Raw genomic sequence first — 18,065 nt, forward strand, 5'->3', positions numbered from 1 at the left:
TCCCCTCCCTCTAAGACCACTCCTTCCTCTTCTCTCTTCTCTTAGCGGGCTATAATGGCTTTTGCCTCTGGCCTTGCCAATAACAGCCTAAAGTATAACAGGTCTGCACCCAGGATTCTGCCAGATTTTTGAAACACTAATTACTGTCATTAATCCTGTTTCCTCACTATTCAGCTGATGTGCAGTGTCGGTCTCTACCAAATGGCTAAAATTGCTGTCACTCCTACCATTGTTCTTGCAGAATTCGTTCTCTTCAGGAAAACCATTTCTTTCAAAAAGGTGCAGGCAATTTCATCCAAGGACTACCTTACATGCTTCATTATTCCCTTCAATTATTTCCTATTAACTGGTTTTTTCAGGGAGTTATAAAATGGAATCCATCATTTTGCAGGTTTTGGCTCTAGCAGTTGTCTCGGCAGGTGTAGCGGTAGCCACTGTAACAGATTTAGAGTTCAACGCTTTTGGTGCATTTATGGCCATTGCATGGATAATCCCAAGTGCTATAAACAAGATTCTCTGGTCTAATTTACAGCAAGAAGCCAACTGGACAGCACTTGCGTAAGTCGTATGTAATTTTCTTCTCTCAGATAAACAAATCATAAGGTCTATTGAGAAAACAATTTCCGAATGTAGACTGATGTGGAAGACAACCCGAATCACAATTTTCTTCTTAGTAGCCTTAATGTCATGGCTGGATCCACCAGGGGTGCTATTATTCAAATGGGATCTAAACAAGTCAAGGGCAGTTCTCATATCAGCTCCACTTGGCTTTCTCTTACAATGGTGTGGTGCTCTGGCATTAGGGTGAATGGACTGGACTGTATTGATCACTTTTCCCTAGACCCTGCTATTTAATATATGAACAATGGATAATCAAGTTTCAGACACCAATCTTTCCTTTTTGGTAGGACTTGCTTTGAAGCAACTAATGGCAGGCTAATATTTTTCTTGTAGAGCAACTTCTGCAACCTTTCATGTTGTATTGGGACAATTTAAAACTTGTGTGATACTTTTGGGAGGATATCTACTATTGGAATCGGATCCAGGGTTTGTGAGCCTTTGTGGAGCTGTTGCTGCTCCGTGGAATGTCAGTTTACACATCACTTAACTTGAAAGAGTCAAATGAAAGTTCAAGTAAAACAGCTTCCAATGCAAAATCTTAAACCAAAGCCAAAAACCAGCGAAAATGTCAATGGAGATTCAACAGTAACAAATGCTACTGATGCTGTGTAAAAATGTAGAAAGAGAAGACATGAGGGAAGGACCCTTACCACCAATCAACCCTGTTTTTTCTTCATTCTTCTGTAATGCTCCATCAGAGATGGAAGATTTCAGAAATTGTATAGACGAGTAAACAATGACAGAAATTTTGATTTTTTTTCCCTTAGTATTGATGATTCGTCCTGTTCGAATTTCACAGGAAATCATTTGTATCATTGGGTATTAAAGCCTTCCAGAGCAATTTTAACTATCCCTTCAAAGCTCAAACCCAATCCAATAGCTTAGCTAGCTGCATTCATGGAAAAATAACTTAATTATTTTAAAGACAATTTAATTAGCTAGTTTTAAGAAGCATATTATTGACTTGAAGACAATTTTAATGAATTTTCTATTGAAATGAACCTTGAAAATCATCTAACCATCATATCACACAATCATAGAAATGTCACATGACAAGTGACTGAAACTTGAAGAACCAATTATTTAGAGAATGTAATAATCAAGTGAAGGAAGAAATGATGATGGAATAAAAGTGTAAAACCTGAAAATAACTAGGTAGCTTTTCATTCAATATGACCGTCAGTCAATTAAAGAAACTAGAAGAACCTTCTCATATACCAATTACAGCTTGTATCATCCTTCCTCCCTTTTCAAAATTTCCTCCCTTTTCAAAATTAGATATACAGGTGAGATATTCATATCAGAAAGGAAAAATTGGCGAAATCCCACCTAATCTATTGACCTCATCAATTCCTATAGAATATCTTATGAGAATAAATAAGTTCCAATAAAAACAGCAATATGTTTGCTACCCAGGACAGGACAACAGTACAAGAATTGGAGGGGAAAGATGGCAAGAAAAGGCTGAAGAAGTCAGCAATATTTCCCCACCAGACATTACCCTAATATATCTGAGATGCCTTTAATATTTACACTCAAATAGCAGAACAGAGTTTCCCCCTTCCAAAAGGGCCTCCATGTATTTCTACGTTGCATCCTCATAAGATTTTATCAGTTCAGTAATTAGTGTTCCAATTTATCTGCGCAAGTTGAGGCTGCTGATAAGCGCCAGATGCGGAAGCCATGGTTTCGACAGCTGCACCCATAGCTTGAGACTGTTGTAGCAGGGTATTAACATTGGAAGGAGCAGCCATTGTTTGTGCTGACTGATAAAGTCCAGCAAAGGCACCATGACCAGCCTGCATAGGAGAGAAAGGAACCTGTTGGCCATGAAGGGAGAGGTTGTACAAAGAATTAACCTGCAAGTTGGATAAATCTAGCCCTGGTGCAGGCATCCACAGAGCTGAACCTTCATTCTGTAAAAAAATATGTATCCAAAACATTGTGTTAAAATCAAATTAATAATAACTGCCAATAAAAAATACTAAGAAAATATAATAAAATACTACAAGCATATAAGCTAAAAGAAAAACCCCACAACTATGATTATGGTATAACACATTTGATAAAAAAACGGTTGGGAAAAGTATAAAAGGAAAAGGAATGCACAACCAACCAGTGGCCCAGTTGTGAATATATGATTTTCCTTCAACTGTGATGCTGCAAGATCCTCCTTGCTGCTAGAGCTTCCAGAGGTCACTGATGAAACAGATAAATTGAAACCAACAGGTGGAGAAGTCAATGCACCATAGCCAGATGGAATTGTGAGGTGAGAAGGATTTCCTGCATTAGTTCCAGGCTTGAACTGTGGAAGAGGGAATTTGACCCCAGGAGCAGCTGCTCCAGGTGGCATGTATACATTGCCGGTTGAAGGTTGCTGAGTGAGCCCAGTGGGGTTTAAAAATTGATGCATTGGATGCATATAAAAAGGTGAAAGATAGTGGGGATAAGGAAAGTAATTAGGTGGAAATGACTGCCGGAGAAGGTGAACTGCTTGTGGGGCTGCAGCAACAGAGCTCTGAACAGGTGGTGTTGAACTGCCAGATGGAGCTGGAGAATTCCCACTCTACATATTTGACAAATCGAGTATAAGAAGCACATAACTATAATAGTATAAAAGCAAGACTAACATTTTATGTCACTATGAAGAAAGAAAAACAGTACAAGTTAATTTTCTGAAGTTCATGGGAGTGTATTATCCTTTTTCTTGTCATATTCCATACTACTAAAGAATCATGAACTATAAAAACAGTAGAGACTGAGGAAAATACAAAAAATACAAAAGCCAGTATTAAACAATTTTCTAAAAGCACATTATAAGCGGCCTGAGGAGATGCAAGGGAGTTTAAAATTGTATGAATCACAGAGGAGTACCTAACCAATTAAATCAAAAAATATGACAGTTAAGAACAAGCAATTGCTTACAGCAAACTTTGTAAGATGAGAAACATCATGCACCCGAGCCTCAGGTCCATCAAACTGTGCAAGGTGGCTTGCTGATGCTGGCATGAAACCAAACCCATAGCTTGAGGCATTTGGAACGACACTCTGATTACCTTCTGGGTGCAAATACATTTCTTGATTTGACTGATCAACTTTCAAGTCTGCATCAGATGAAATATTGCCATCTGATTCTAGTACTTTCTCAAACTCAGGAGGAGAATGTGGTTGATCAGCATTACCATCAGCATTACCCCCGTCCACAGCTGATAATGTACCTTGGCTTCTGTGGAAATCATAAAGGCCCAACAAGATCTAAGATATTAAGAAACAAAATAGATAACTAGGAATATTGCTTAGAGATCCCCAATATTCTAGCTGTATATATCAATAGCAAATTAGGTGCATTTATAACTACAGATATTTATCCAAACATCTTTTCCCTCCATAATCCCACCAGAAGATACAATGGAAAATTAGTTTCTTTCTGATTCTTTTAAAACGGTTGAATGGGAAAACATCAGGTGTCCATTATCAGTCACCCCAAGGCTCATGTAATTGCTTTAATCAACTAAATAAGAAATTAGAACTAACGTGCCACTGATGCCTCAAAACTAATTGTTGAGATGAATAAAACGATTTTGGAATCATTAGATACTTTCTAGAAAAAGAAAAATATGTAATACATAAAAAAATATAAATTCTAATGAATGTAGAAACTAATGTCCACCAACCTAGAAGATGGCTCTCCAGCAGCTTCACTGCTACCCTGAGAAGCTTCAACAGTACATGCAGAGTTAATCTCCACACTAGTGACGTTATCGTGTTTCATTTCCTGTCCAAAATTAGCATCAAAGCTTCCAAAAGTTAAGCCATTTTTTAATGCTTCAGAGACTTGGAAGTGGGTGGGAAAAGTAACATGTTGAGCATTGGGAACAATTGGATCAGCAAGCAACTGAGAATTGGCTTTGACAGTTGCAACCTCAGTTGTGACCACTGTTTCAGAAACAAGAGCCAAGTGAAATCTCCAATAAAAAGAAAAAACCACCAAAAAATTACAGAAAGACAACTCAAAGTAAAAGATTTCTTATATCATATCTAGGTAAGGGATCCTTCAAAAGCAGGGTAAATTCTAGAACAATAAATGAATCAATCACAACACTTATGCTTACAATAAGCAATTTATTATCATTGCTAGAAAAGAAGTAAAACAATTAGATAAAATGCAGTCTAAAACACAGCAATGGGTGCAAAACCCAGAGACAACTTGCAATAAAAGAAAATTGCAAAGAGTTAAGCAGGATTTTCCTATGGAATCTTTTACCCTTTCTCCCACAGCACGGAAACAGAAGAACAGCAAAGCCATACACCTCAAATACTCTACCAACCCACTGCCAAAGAGAAAAGACTTAAAAAACAGAGGCCTTCCACAGTCCCACACAATAATTTCAAAAATGCAATATTGTACATCAAAAAGAGGTCAACAGGAAAGACCAAAAATCTACACAAAGATCACATAAACTACTATGAACTACTGTATTTTATGGCATCACAAATCAAACAAAAGGAATAATACCTTGTAGCGTGGTTGGCTCCATAAGCTTGGACTGCTTAACCTGTTCAGCGATTTTTGATTTGCTTGGGGCCTTGTTTTCATGCATTGAGCTTGGAACCTCAGAGGCTGTTTTCTCAGTCTTAGATGCATCAATATCACGGGGAACATGTTTGGTTCCTTGAATAAGTTTTATTTCAGCAGCTTCCTGTTGGGGTCTAATTTCACGTGTTATTGTACCCACAGCACCAGCATGCTGTGTCACGGTTGGCACCACAACAGGATCTGAAGCAGATGAATAGACACCAGACACTGTTGCAGAAGTGGCAGAAGTTGATGAGGCATTCAAATTTGATGTGGACTTCTCTTGACCTCTGATCAGAGAGCCAATGGACTGAGCAGGAACGGGGGCAAGAGGTTCTGTAACAGTTGGTTGCACTGAAACAATTGTTGGCTTGTTTGCAGGTAACCCATCTTTAGTTTCACCATTAACATCGTCAACAGACAATTGGGTTCCACGTCCATGACTGGAGCTCCCATTTGGTAAAGCTGTAGTGCCATTTGGTATAGCACTAGGTGTTCTGAAGTATGAAACAAAATTTAGGTAAGAGTATTCCCTAGAAGTAACCAGTTATAAGTGTATAAAAGTCATACTCAGATAAAAAAAAACCAATATCATGCAATATTTACTTTGCCATGTTAGTTGCTGCATTATTTTTCACTTTATGAGATCTTGGCAAAGGCATAGAACCTCTATCTGAGGTATGATTAGCTTCATTCTCCCTTCTAGCAGATGCATTCCTTCCACCTCCAGCATCTTAAAAGAACAAGGATTGTTACATTAGCAACTTACAAATAAACAAATAAGTTAAATTCATACATTGGTGTATAAATAGGAGAAGAGAAAAAAAAAAAAAAAACTAATACCTTTACTGAATAATGTATAATAGTTCCCTTGACTGGCCCGGCCACCTCGTCCTTGTGTACCAGCTGTCTGCATAAAAGAAGAATTAAGCTGTAATTCATAATTCACAATTCACTAAGCTAACTTAAGCAAAAGCCAACCAAAAAAAAAAAACCCTTCAACTAACCAAATTCTAATAACTAATACTCTGACACATTACAGCAGTTCAGCATCATTTATTTCTTATTTTGCCACTAGAATAATTATTACCATGCAAACACTATTAGACCACAATCCTATATAACCAACAGAAACATTGATAGCCAAAATTCTAACTGCAGGTAGAAAGCATCTCTATATTTTGTACTAGCAAGGAATAGAGGATCAAAATGAAGAAAAGTTTTATTTTCACCCTTTAGAAAGGAAAGGAACACTTGCCTCCTTTTTCTTATCGCGTTTTCTTTTTACCTCATGAAATGTATCTGCCAACCAAATAATGTGACGGTCATACTTTCCAAAAGTAACATAAATTAACCAAACACATAGTATGCACTAAATGCAATTAAAATATCCCCCCAAACAAAGCTACTGACAATATGCCAATCCCGAAAGCACTCTTCAATGGAACCAAAAATAAAAGCTACTTAACAGCAGTGGCCTTCTTAAGCATTTAATTAAACGCAGTGGTTTTTGAGTAAGAAAATTTTATCTATTATAGACCACTAAAGCAAGGATGAAAAACTAAAACTTCAACTTTTAGAATATTGATTTGTTACTTTGAACAAGAAAATCAAATTATGATGGTTAAAATTAATTACTAAAACTTCAAATCAACCAGACAAAAATTGAAAAAGAACAAAAGAAATTGGCAGACTGTTACAGCTGATAAATTAAAAGAAATCACAAATGTTATTAAATATATTGAATTTCATTAATCTACTCCCATTCCCAGCAACCAAACAACATCCTTCCTCAAAGAAACAAAACCAACAAACCAAACAATGCACAATCCACTTTCCATTAGCAAAAACATAATAAAGCACGAAATCCCCACCTCTCAAAAATCCCAACTTTCCTCATTTTTTCAACACAAAACCCACGCAGAAAAGACAAGATCATAAACCCAGAAACTCTCAGAAACCGCAAAACCCTAAAAAAACACAAATAAGAAGTCCAAAAAAGAAACATCGAAATCTTCATTTGAATACCCAGATAAAGAAGCTTTTGGGCAGTTTCATTAGGATCCATAGAGCACTCCTTGAGGACTGCATAGATTTCTTCATCACTGTGTTGCTTCCCCGTGATCTCCCTTATGCTTTGGATCGTTTTCTTTGCATTGTCTGGGATCGAAACCCCTGACCCCCCACAGCCACCCCCACCGCCGCCGTCGCCACCTTTGCCGCTCATGGTAGCAAAGAAAGAAAAGAGAAGATAGCACAAAAGGGAAGAAAAAAGCAAAGAAAAAAGAAAATGGAATGTGCTATGTACTAATAGTCATAATTATAATAATAACAACAAAAACTAGGGCATAATACAAAAAGAATAATGAAAAAAATATTTTTATTTAATTTTTTTTTTTGTTTTGTTTTTTAATTGATGTTGATGAATGCATGAAGAAGCGTAGGTTTAGTTGTCTGTTTATATATGGAAATAGACAAAACTCGCTTGTGATTTTTACGATGCATGAATTAATTTATTTATTTAATTTAAAGTTATAATTATAAAATAATATTAAATTTTAGACAAATATATGAATAAAATATAAAAATATTATTCAAAAGTATAAAATTTTTTATTTTTTAAAATTTTTAAGCGATGCATGAATTAATTAATTAATTTATTTTAAAGTTATAATTATAAAATAATATTAAATTTTAAAGAAATATATGAATAAAATATAAAAATATTATTCAAAAGTATTAAATTTTTATTTTTTAAAATTTTTAAGTGAAAATGAACGATTGATTTTTTCATAAATTATTTCTTAAATTTATATAGGTGTCAATTTTAAACTTAAAAAATGATATATTTAAATTTACAAAATAATGAAAAATTTTGAAAAATAGACACTTTCTTTAACTTAAGGATATAAATTGAATAATGCTTAAAAATATAATAAAATAAAAATTAATTAAATTATTATTTAAAATTATAAATATATAATTTCATCTTTCACTTCAATTATTGGCTCATTTGTATTAAGATATCCCTATTTGATGAAAAGAAATTCTTATGTTACAAAGTTAAATAAAATAAATTTTTTTATTTATGAACAATTTGATTCAAAAAGTAAAAAAGTTGTAGGTACCTAAAAATAATTTTACACAAACTTTAATATGTTTTAAAAATTTTTAAACTTAATATTTACGAATCTTATTTTTAAACAAATTTTAATTTTATAATTTTAATAAAAATAATTATCAAAATTAAATTTATGTAAATCAAAAAATCAATACAAGACAAACATAAGCGAAATAATAGATGCTATAAGTCATAAATTGCATAGAAATTATTTTATAATATTATAAATAAATAGATTATGTATAATTAATTTTTTCTAAAATAAAATTATTTTTAAATTTTTATAAATTAAAAATACATATACCTAGATTTAGTACCTAAAAACAAAAAATTATAATATTAATCATGTGCCATGATGTTAAAATATAAGATATATATATATATATATATACACATTTATATATACATGAACTCTATCTAAAAAAGCATGTCAATCAACTATTGAATTCAACAATGAATTCTAAAATTATATTTAATTATTTTTATTTAAAAATTAGGTTTAATCTACAAATATATGGTTTTTTTTTTTTTGCCAAAATCTAGAAATGCATAGTTTAGTTCAACTATAAAAATAGTAAATAACAGTTGAAAATAAATGGTAAAACTCTTTATAAATAATGGTAAAATTTTTTATTCTTGTAAAAAACAATGATTTTATTTTTTTCTTAAAATTTGGAAACGTGATAAATTTATTTTATATGCAAATGTGGAGTATAACTGCCTTTTTTTATAAATAACAAAAGGAGATTGTCATTTTTATTCTTTCGGTTTAACATCAAAATTAAAAATCCTCAAATTCCTACTTCTTGTAATAATATGATTAAACAAAATATAATATTTAAATTTATCATTATAATTTTTTTATAAAAAAATTGTTATTATATTTGATGAAATGCTCGATATTGAAATTCTAATTTGTCTAACTTAATATAAGACCTGTTATTCTTAAAAGTAAGTTTTAAAATAAAGTTATTGTAATGTAAAAATCTCACAAATTAATAGTAAAATTATAATTTTTTTTTTTTTTATCATTCAATGAAGGCAGAGCCTTACATTAAAGAGGAGGAAAAAAAGTTGAGGTTCGAACTTCAATTTTGATATCTTCTTTAAAGTTATCTTGACCATCAGATTAAATAATTAAAGATAATATTATAATTATTAATTAAATAAAACAAAATTGATAAAAAAAATTTTGTCACACTGATAATTTTTTGAGGGAATATTAATTGCCAACTAAAAGCCTCCAAGCTCTAGGTTGGATCATACCTCTCAACACAACTGTTAAGAATCAAAAGAATGGTTTCTCAAAATAAAAAAGGAATATACGTGGCAGTGAATGAAAGAGATAAAAGGATGAAACTTTACTTGATGCAAATCTGACTAACACCATAGCTATGTGTAATGAGTAATAAGAGAAATTCAATAATGTCTCATCAAAGTGGACGAGAGCATCTATTAAATAATAAAAATAAGTGATATTTGATATTTTAAAAGTAATAAAAAATTTTTAAAAATAAAATTTTAAGACAAAGATATCTAGATTCTTAAAAATATATTTAAATTATATTTTTTTAAAAAAATAGATAATATATCTATATTATTAGATATATATCTAAATTATATATATATTTTAAAATTCAGAAAGAGATATATAAATGGGTTAAATGTTCATTTTAAAAATATATATCAAAATTATTGGTTTGATTCTAAATATATTCGAAAAAATTGAGTCTAAGATAAATTTTATTTGATTTAAATTAAAATAAAATTCTTGAAATAAATCTAATTTTTGCAACTTTCAAATACTTTTTTAAAATTAAATAATTATTAAATATAATTATTTGATTAAAATTTTAAATTAAATTATTATTTTATATGTAAAAAATATAAATTATCTATGTAAGTATTTACATGATATATTTTATTAGATATCCATTTATTTTGTAATATAATATATATATATTAAATTAGAGAAGACCCAATGATTTTCTTTTTATTTTTTATTTTATTTTCTTTATAATTAAGTTTTTTTCTTTACGTTATGATTATGATAATGTGTGCTGCTTTTTTATTTTTTTTGAAGGGAATTAATTAGATCAATTCAAGTTTTTTTTTTTTTCCTTACACTACAGTTGAATGCCTGTTCAAAACACAAACACGTGTTATAAGTTACTTTTTTTTTTTTTTGGAGTTAATAGCTTAATGTTGGATTTATTAATAGAGCTTCAGAGATTCATGCTTTATGAATCAATCATACATTATAGTTATTTATTTATAAATTATAATAAAAAAATTATAGTTTTTTAATGGAAAAAAATATAGCCGAGTATCAAGGAATGAAAAATTGTAGTGTAAAATCTAAACATGCTTTTTTTTAGTCAAGATACTATTTGTTTTAATATATAAAAAAAAAAAAAAAAACATTTTTTATTGGGATTGGATTTTATCGAAAATTTGGTAATTTGGACAAAGTTCCACAAATCCGATTCCTTAAACCATCAAACCGACAAGACAACCCGATTTCAACCTGTCGCTATCTATAACCTTACGTGGCAAACAGAGAGGTTGGTGGATATCTTTGTCTATTTCATTTCTTTGGTGGCAAAACTGTCATTCTGCAACTAAAACACCTTTCCAACACTCAACTTTTAATTTTTTTTTGCATATTTGAAAATTTATTAAAAAAATATTAAATAATTTTTTTTTAAAAAAATAAAATAATAATAATAGAATCAAATTTAATTTAATTTTTTTATAATATATAATATTATAAAATTTTAAAATTCAATTTGTATTTAAATCGGTAATTTGAATTAGTCATTGATTTTTAAAATTGAAAATTTTTTTATTTTTATATATTATTTTAATAAAAATTTTAATATACTTAAATAAATTTATATATAAAATAATTATTTTTATTTTATAAAAATTTAAATATATATAAAAATTAATAAAAAATTTATAATTAAATTTGATTCATTTTTTTTATATTTTAATTTAAAATTTAATTCTAATCTAATATATATTTAATATTTTATTTTAATTTAAAAAAAATAAAAAAATCTAAATTAAATTAAATATTATAATTTTAAATCAAAATTTTCTTTTCTCTTTTTTTTTTTCATCATAAGGAAAAGCAAAAAAATAAGTGTATTTAAAAGCTCCCTTAAAAAGGTCTGACCGTCATACATCCACCAACAAAGCATCATAATTCTATATATTATTCTTCACTCACGTTTACCCTCATAAGAAACCCTAAACGCTTTTCGATTTCCCCCAAATTATTTTCTCGAGAAACAAACGACTTAACCCATGGGTTCCAAATCCAAGAACGATAACCCCCTCGGTGGCGATGGAGCTAGCCCCGGGTTAGTATCTTTCTTTTTGCCTGTCGATTCAATTCAATTTTCCCCTGTTTGGTTCTTGAGAAAAACTGGAAGGAAACAAGAACGGAAATTTAGGAATTTTTATATTATATTATTTCTGTTTTGTTTAATTCGTACTTTTTTGGTTATCCAATTCGTTTAGACAATTTCGTTATAGTTAATTTTGATTTCTTCTTCTTTTTTTTTTTTTTATTTGCAGGAAGATTTTTATCGGAGGTTTGGCCAAAGATACAACCTTTGGTGAGTCCTTATATTTATTTTTCCTTTTAATCTTTTGTTTTATCTTTTTTCATATTTTTGTTTTAAATTTAAAAAGAACGAAATCTAGCTGGAAATGAAGTTGAAAAAAAAAAAACTAAATTGGATTTATTTTGCTGATTATTATATTCTATCTTTATTGGTTTTATGAGGAAGTAATTGATTTACTAATTTTTTTTCTTTATAATGCTTTTGAATTGATGGATCTTCAGCTCAATTTAATAAGCACTTTGGAAAGTATGGGGAGATAATCGATTCTGTAATTATGAAAGATCGATACACGGGTCAGCCTCGTGGCTTTGGATTTATTACATATGCTGATCCATCTGTTGTGGACAAGGTCATTGAGGATGACCATGTCATCAATGGAAAACAGGTAGTAAATTATGTTTTCAATATACAAAAAATGAGGATACAATAAATTATATACAACCTTTTGTGGATAATACTATAATTGTGTTTTATATTTATAGTCGAGAAGTTTTTACTAGTTAATAAGCTTTCTTTTGTGGTTTAAAGTAATCGTGGGTAAAGCCAAATATAGAGTCAAGACTTCCATGATATCATCTAGCTGATCTTTCAACAATTTAGCCTAATTACGATGCTGGTGAAAGTTTTTGTTCAATAGAACTAAGAAAAATTGGTTTTTGCTTTTTGTTATTATTATTATTATTTTAATGAACTATAGAAGATGCTCACAAATCAACTTTAAACAGGTTGAAATAAAGAGGACAATTCCAAAAGGCTCTAGTCAGTCAAAGGATTTTAAGACGAAAAAGATATTTGTTGGTGGTATACCATCCTCGACCACAGAAGGTATGAATGCCGAGTCTTAGGTGTTTTTATTTAACAGTAGAGTGTGTGAAGTGTCTTGTTTAATATAGATCTTCGTCTATGTGGTGCTTTGTTGTTCAGATGAATTTAGGAGTTTCTTCTCCAAATATGGGAATGTGATCGAACACCAGATTATTCGTGATCATGCAACCAATAGGTCTCGTGGCTTTGGCTTTATAATTTTTGACAGTGAAGAAGTTGTAGATGATATGTTATCAAAAGGAAATATGATTGATATGGAAGGTACCCAGGTAAGCTTAGTGAAATTGGATATACCTTCCAAGGAATCAGCATGTACAAAGGTTGTCGGTGGAGTTTGTGTTATTGCATTCTCCATTTATCTTATTAATATAGATAATAGTAGGGTTGTTAGTTTGCTTAATTTTCAGTACCGAATCACATAAACTACCCCAATGGTTTATGTTTCATATTTTAGGTGGAGATTGATACAGGTGTAGATCTCCCCAGGAAAGGGCTATCGATTTAGTTTACATGCAGCCAAACTTAGGTTAACTAAGTTGCTTTGTTGTAGGTGGAGATCAAGAAAGCTGAACCAAAGAAAGCCTCAAACCCACCACCTGCTCCCGCATATGGTAGCAACTCTAGGGGTCGTTCTTATGATGACGGCTTTGGTGGATATGGTGGTTCATATGGGGGTTTTGATGAAGGGTTTGGTCCAGGTCCTTATAGGAATCCTGGGAGTCTTGGTGGTAGATTCAGTGGTGGTTATGGGTATGGTAGTGGTGGTGGTGAATTTGGTGGAAGTTATGGGGGTTTTGGAGGCAGTAGCTTAGGAGGCTACCGAGGTGAATCTTCCCTTGGTTATTCTGGCCGTTTTGGACATTATGTTGGTGGTTTTGGCGGGGGTTATGGTGGAAGTGGTGTTGGTGGCTATGGTCGAGGAGGTGATGGCTATGGTGGTTATGCAGGTACAGGCTATGGTAGCGGTTATGACTCTGGTCCTGGTGCTAGTTATGGTGGAGCAGGTGGGCTCTACGGAAGGGGAGGCTATGGTAGCAGTAGTCGATACCATCCATATACAAGATAGAATGCTGGCATTGTGATGCAGTTGCTTAATCTTTGCCATAGAAGTTCCATAAAAGTTCCTTTAGATCTGCATTGTGCATCATTAGGCACTTTCTCACAAGTACTAGAAGTCTTCTAATTGTCGCATGTGGAGAAGGCTTTCAAGATCAGAGAAGATATCATGTTAGACTATTGTTCTATTGTGTGGTTTAGGAAAACTTCATATCAGTGTTTGATTGCTCTGTTCTAGACTATTTCAATTTGGTTTGTTATGTAGACTATAGCAACATTTTCTGGAGTTTGCTAGTTAGACATTTTTTTTCTCGTAGTTCTGTTATAGCTTCTTATGTAGTTAATGCTAAATCTTATTTAGTTCGGTCTATCTTTTTTCTAGTGATCAATTAGATTGCTGCAAATGTCAACTAATCCGGGATCAATGCAGTCTAGGCAAATAAGCTAGGTTTTCAATTCTAGATGATAGAATATTTAAGTTATTTTATATTCAGTCACTTAAAATAGGGGAATGCTTGGAAAGTGTTAGGAACTGATTAGGACTTGGATGGAATTTTTTTATCATGCCTGTTCCCAATGTTCTTCTGAGGTACCTTCAGGGAGGAAGACTTTTTTGCTGGCTTTAACATATGTTTGTTCCTTCATGGTGGTGGGTTGATTACTTGTAATTGCTCTTGTTGGAGTTGGCAATGTAGTTTTACAATTATTCTTAAGTTGTTAGTTTTAGTTTTCTTGGGTGAAGTAGGGAAAAAGCATGCTATCCATGGCAGCAAAATATGTACTGGATGATGCTGCGAGCTCGTTGGACTATATCTTCCCTTTTTTTTTTTTTTAATGTCATATTTTGTACCCTGGACATCCGATAAATATTGAAATGAAAATGACGATTATGATGATGATGATGACGATGATGTAAATGTTGGTTGTTGTGTGCCCATGATATGCTATTGCTAACTGATTATGTTTATAAAGGGAAAAATCGCCATTCTGAATAATAATAAAGACTTCAATATATAGTAATATGTTCAAAGGGTTTTGAAAATTCTTGTGAGTGCTTGCTTCATGTCAAGAACGTGAAGCTGGTACCTCAACAAACTAAGCAAGGTATTTTTTGTTATTTTATTGAAAAGGAGAAACAGACGTTATGCAGCATTTTATGTGATTCGAGATGGGAACAAGCTTTGATTAATTGACTGACTCCTTCTGAAGGGCCAAAGCCATTATTTATATTTCTCCGTCGTCCAGCATCTGCCACAGAAAAATTAAGTTTCAGGGAAATTCAAATAAAGTTTTGATCTAAAAATGCAATTTGATTCATGCTGTAATATCAGCAAAATATTTTTAGTTGTTTTTAAATTCAGTGGGTTAATTTTTTTTCTTGAAGGATCTACTAAATGGAGAAGAAAATGCATTATCGACAAAGCCAAGTTTTGTTTTTTCGGAAAATAGTTCGTTTTTTTTTTTTTTATCACATAAAATACGGCACCGTTTGACAATCCTGACAGCTTCCTGGGAAATCTTTTCTTGTCAGCCTCAAAAGTATCGAACTCAAAAATTTACGAACGTAAACGACAGAGTTGAGTTCACTTCGAACTCCCAGACATTCGTTTCTGTCTCATCTTCTTGTTTAACTGCCGGTGGTCCAATAAACAAAAAATGGTGACCGAGTTGAAGTACGAGATCTCACAGAACGCTTACATAAAGTTAGTTCTACATGCGTTGAAGCACAAGACCACGGCGGTCAACGGCGTCTTACTCGGCCGAGTCAACCCGCAAAAAGAAAACGTCGTTGAGATCCTTGACTCAGTCCCTCTCTTTCACTCCAATCTTGCTTTATTGCCTCCCCTCGAGATCGCCCTCATCATGGTCTCTATATTCTCTTTTTAGGGTTTAAGAATTTTTTTTCCGAATAATTTCTCTCCGGGAACTATTTTAGTTTGAAGATCAGATTTTCTTGGTGGTTTAATTATTTGGTTTTGACCAAATATTCAATTGGGTAGTTAAAACCTTTGGTTGTTTTGGTAAAGTTTTGTTTTTGTTTTTAAAGAACAAACTTTTTCGGCTGTTTTGTTGGAAGTTGTTGGTTTTGAAACGTGATTCTGATATATATGTATATAGAGCTGTTCTGATGGGTTGGTTTTGATCAGGTAGAGGAGCATTATGGATCTGAGGGCTTGGGAATTGTGGGTTATTTCCATGCAAACGAGAGGTTTGATGATGCAGAGCTAGGCATCTTGGCAAAGAATATTGGTGATCATATCTGCCGGTACTTTCCCCAAGCTGCTCTTCTCTTGGTACGTATTTTAGTTGTTGTAGTGATTTGCTTTGCTAATTGGACATCTATGCTGCTTTGCTTGCTGTGGCTATGTCTCAATTCTGTTTTGTGTGTGCTTTTTTCTTTTGTAGTTAGATAACAGAAAGCTTGAAGCTCTGCCCAAGGGGAAAGACCAGAGTCCCATGATGCAGGTTTGTATTTACTTTGTGATTTTTAAGTTTTAATTCCTGCCTTTTTGGTTTTGGTTGATTTGGGGAAGTGAAGTAAGATTTCACTGCCTGAGTAATACTGTAGTTGTAAATGGCAAAAACAAAGCACCGTATAGTAGTAAGAAAATTTTATAATTAAAAAAAAAAAGCTATATACAGGTGCAAGAGGAGAGCTGTCATTTGTTCTATCTTACGATTTACTGTAAAAGAAGTTAAAATCAGAGGGCTTGAAGGTGTGGCTGAAGGTTCTTTTGCTTCATATATGTATGTAATGTAAGTTTGTTTGGCATATCTGCTTCCCATGACTTGAGCTGTCTAAATCTTATGCTGAGTTCATGGACAACCTTGGGATTTAGTATATTTGGTTATGTTGGTCTGTGTTGTAAGACTTGTAGTTCTATCTGTAGTTTCGGCTTCAAATCCAATTGCTTTTCCCAATTCAGAGGTGTAGAAGTTCCACATCTTTGAATTAGAAGGTGGGTTACCTGAAAGGAGCAAGGGCTTGTTGGCTTTTGCAATATCAACTCTCTGATTTTTTGAAGAATTGAATAGCAAAGGAACTAATGTGAATGTTGTCTGTAATTATCTGTTGCTCCTTGGGAGCAGCATCACTTAGTAGGTTCTGATATATTTATTTCATATGTGAATCCCCCCCCTCCCAAAGTTTGTTGCTTTTTGATGCTTCAAACTTCATTTTGTCAATATGATGCTATGTGCCAAGCTTGATAATATCAGTAATACTGGTAAAAAGGTTTTCACAATATTCCTATTGCCCGCTAGTGGATGTGTAACTGTTATTTTTTGCATTGAATGTTTTCAGTAACCATCAGATTTGTGAATTAGCTGCAGCAAATGGCCTCCAATAGCTACTGTTGGAGTTAAATTAGATTTTCTGGAATTGACATTTGATGCCAGTCTTTGGTCATTTAGAGTTATTTTCCTTCAAAAGTTGTTGGATCAGTGGATGTATTCATGGTCCAATAATTTTACTATGCCTTTGGCTAATGGTAATATTTCTCTTGTCATGCATTAGCTTTATATAAGGGATGCATCCAAGAACTGGAAACTGGTTGGACCAGATGCAGGCAGCCGATTGCTCATAAAGGAGCCAGCAGCAAATATAGTCTTGTCGGATTATATTGCATCTGAGAAATGGCAGGATGTTGTAGATTTTGATGACCACCTTGACGACATTAAGAAGTAAGCCCTATGGTCTTCTCTGCTCTCATAAAAGAAGAATGTTAAAATACATGATGTGCTTGGCTGCATTCGGTTGGCTATGTGTGATTTTACATTTTATCTTTCTGCTTGCAGGGATTGGCTTAATCCAGAATTCTTAAAGTAAAGATCATTGGTTGGTTGTTGGTTGATTGAACGTAAAGGCTGATGCAAATAATTGTCTGTCGAAGAATGTGAAGTAGACAATGAATTTGACAAAACATGGGCTTAAAGATATTTATTTGCCAAGAGATTTTGTTGTGATGCATTAACCGAATAGTTTTAAGTTCATGAAGATACCTTCTCCACATATCTATAGTGAAATGAGGATGTTAATGGTCATGAAATAATGATATTATTTGAATGTTTCACCCCAGGAAGGCCTAAAATGGCATTTTTAAGCACTTATTCTTGAGCATGCGCGAGCCTGGAATGAACCAGGCCAATGAGAGATATGTTCAAGATGAACATAATTCTGAAAATGGAGATGACAGTTCAACTTGAAGGAGCCTGTCTAGGCCATCGGTTG

General features: G+C 32.6%; 3 protein-coding genes across 4 annotated transcripts; 2 read left to right on the plus strand and 1 right to left on the minus strand.

The window, feature by feature from the left end:
* Positions 1 to 1,754: 1,754 nt before the first annotated feature.
* LOC111301528 (GBF-interacting protein 1-like) lies at positions 1,755 to 7,473 on the minus strand. The gene is made up of 9 exons (XM_022897273.2): positions 7,226 to 7,473; positions 6,456 to 6,499; positions 6,041 to 6,107; positions 5,804 to 5,930; positions 5,138 to 5,694; positions 4,296 to 4,557; positions 3,547 to 3,847; positions 2,738 to 3,187; positions 1,755 to 2,537 (listed from the first exon to the last, which is right to left on the minus strand). The coding sequence occupies exons 1-9, from the start codon at positions 7,422 to 7,424 to the stop codon at positions 2,238 to 2,240; spliced, it is 2,307 nt and encodes a 768-aa protein (XP_022753008.2). The 5' UTR covers positions 7,425 to 7,473; the 3' UTR covers positions 1,755 to 2,237.
* Positions 7,474 to 11,500: 4,027 nt separating this feature from the next.
* LOC111301531 (heterogeneous nuclear ribonucleoprotein 1-like) lies at positions 11,501 to 14,736 on the plus strand. 2 transcript variants are annotated; one of them, XM_022897276.2, is made up of 6 exons: positions 11,501 to 11,686; positions 11,904 to 11,944; positions 12,175 to 12,338; positions 12,679 to 12,778; positions 12,878 to 13,047; positions 13,329 to 14,736. In XM_022897276.2, the coding sequence occupies exons 1-6, from the start codon at positions 11,631 to 11,633 to the stop codon at positions 13,842 to 13,844; spliced, it is 1,047 nt and encodes a 348-aa protein (XP_022753011.1). In that variant the 5' UTR covers positions 11,501 to 11,630; the 3' UTR covers positions 13,845 to 14,736. The 2 variants fall into 2 exon arrangements, with proteins under 2 accessions (XP_022753011.1, XP_022753012.1); XM_022897277.2 differs by lacking the exon at positions 12,175 to 12,338.
* A 367-nt stretch (positions 14,737 to 15,103) lies between these two features.
* LOC111301532 (ER membrane protein complex subunit 8/9 homolog) lies at positions 15,104 to 17,912 on the plus strand. Its single transcript, XM_022897278.2, has 5 exons — positions 15,104 to 15,700; positions 15,982 to 16,128; positions 16,241 to 16,300; positions 17,352 to 17,518; positions 17,633 to 17,912. Exons 1-5 carry the CDS (start codon positions 15,491 to 15,493, stop codon positions 17,661 to 17,663), a joined length of 615 nt encoding a protein of 204 aa, XP_022753013.1. The 5' UTR covers positions 15,104 to 15,490; the 3' UTR covers positions 17,664 to 17,912.
* The last annotated feature ends 153 nt before the right edge of the window (positions 17,913 to 18,065 follow it).

The sequence above is a fragment of the Durio zibethinus genome, chromosome 15 (genome assembly GCF_047325235.1).
Source record: "Durio zibethinus cultivar Kanyao isolate XHJ-2024 chromosome 15, ASM4732523v1, whole genome shotgun sequence".
NCBI lineage: Eukaryota > Viridiplantae > Streptophyta > Magnoliopsida > Malvales > Malvaceae > Durio > Durio zibethinus.

Coding starts and splice junctions, on each gene's coding strand:
- LOC111301531 (XM_022897276.2), top strand. CDS start 11,631: ATGGGTTCCAAATCCAAGAACGATAACCCCCTCGGTGGCGATGGAGCT. Junction 11,687..11,903: donor GGCGATGGAGCTAGCCCCGG/GTTAGTATCTTT, acceptor TTTTATTTGCAG/GAAGATTTTTATCGGAGGTT. Junction 13,048..13,328: donor TTGATATGGAAGGTACCCAG/GTAAGCTTAGTG, acceptor GCTTTGTTGTAG/GTGGAGATCAAGAAAGCTGA.
- LOC111301532 (XM_022897278.2), top strand. CDS start 15,491: ATGGTGACCGAGTTGAAGTACGAGATCTCACAGAACGCTTACATAAAG. Junction 16,129..16,240: donor CCCAAGCTGCTCTTCTCTTG/GTACGTATTTTA, acceptor TTTCTTTTGTAG/TTAGATAACAGAAAGCTTGA. Junction 16,301..17,351: donor ACCAGAGTCCCATGATGCAG/GTTTGTATTTAC, acceptor GTCATGCATTAG/CTTTATATAAGGGATGCATC.
- LOC111301528 (XM_022897273.2), bottom strand. CDS start 7,424: ATGAGCGGCAAAGGTGGCGACGGCGGCGGTGGGGGTGGCTGTGGGGGG. Junction 6,500..7,225: donor CCAAAAGCTTCTTTATCTGG/GTATTCAAATGA, acceptor TTTGGTTGGCAG/ATACATTTCATGAGGTAAAA. Junction 6,108..6,455: donor AACGCGATAAGAAAAAGGAG/GCAAGTGTTCCT, acceptor TCTTTTATGCAG/ACAGCTGGTACACAAGGACG.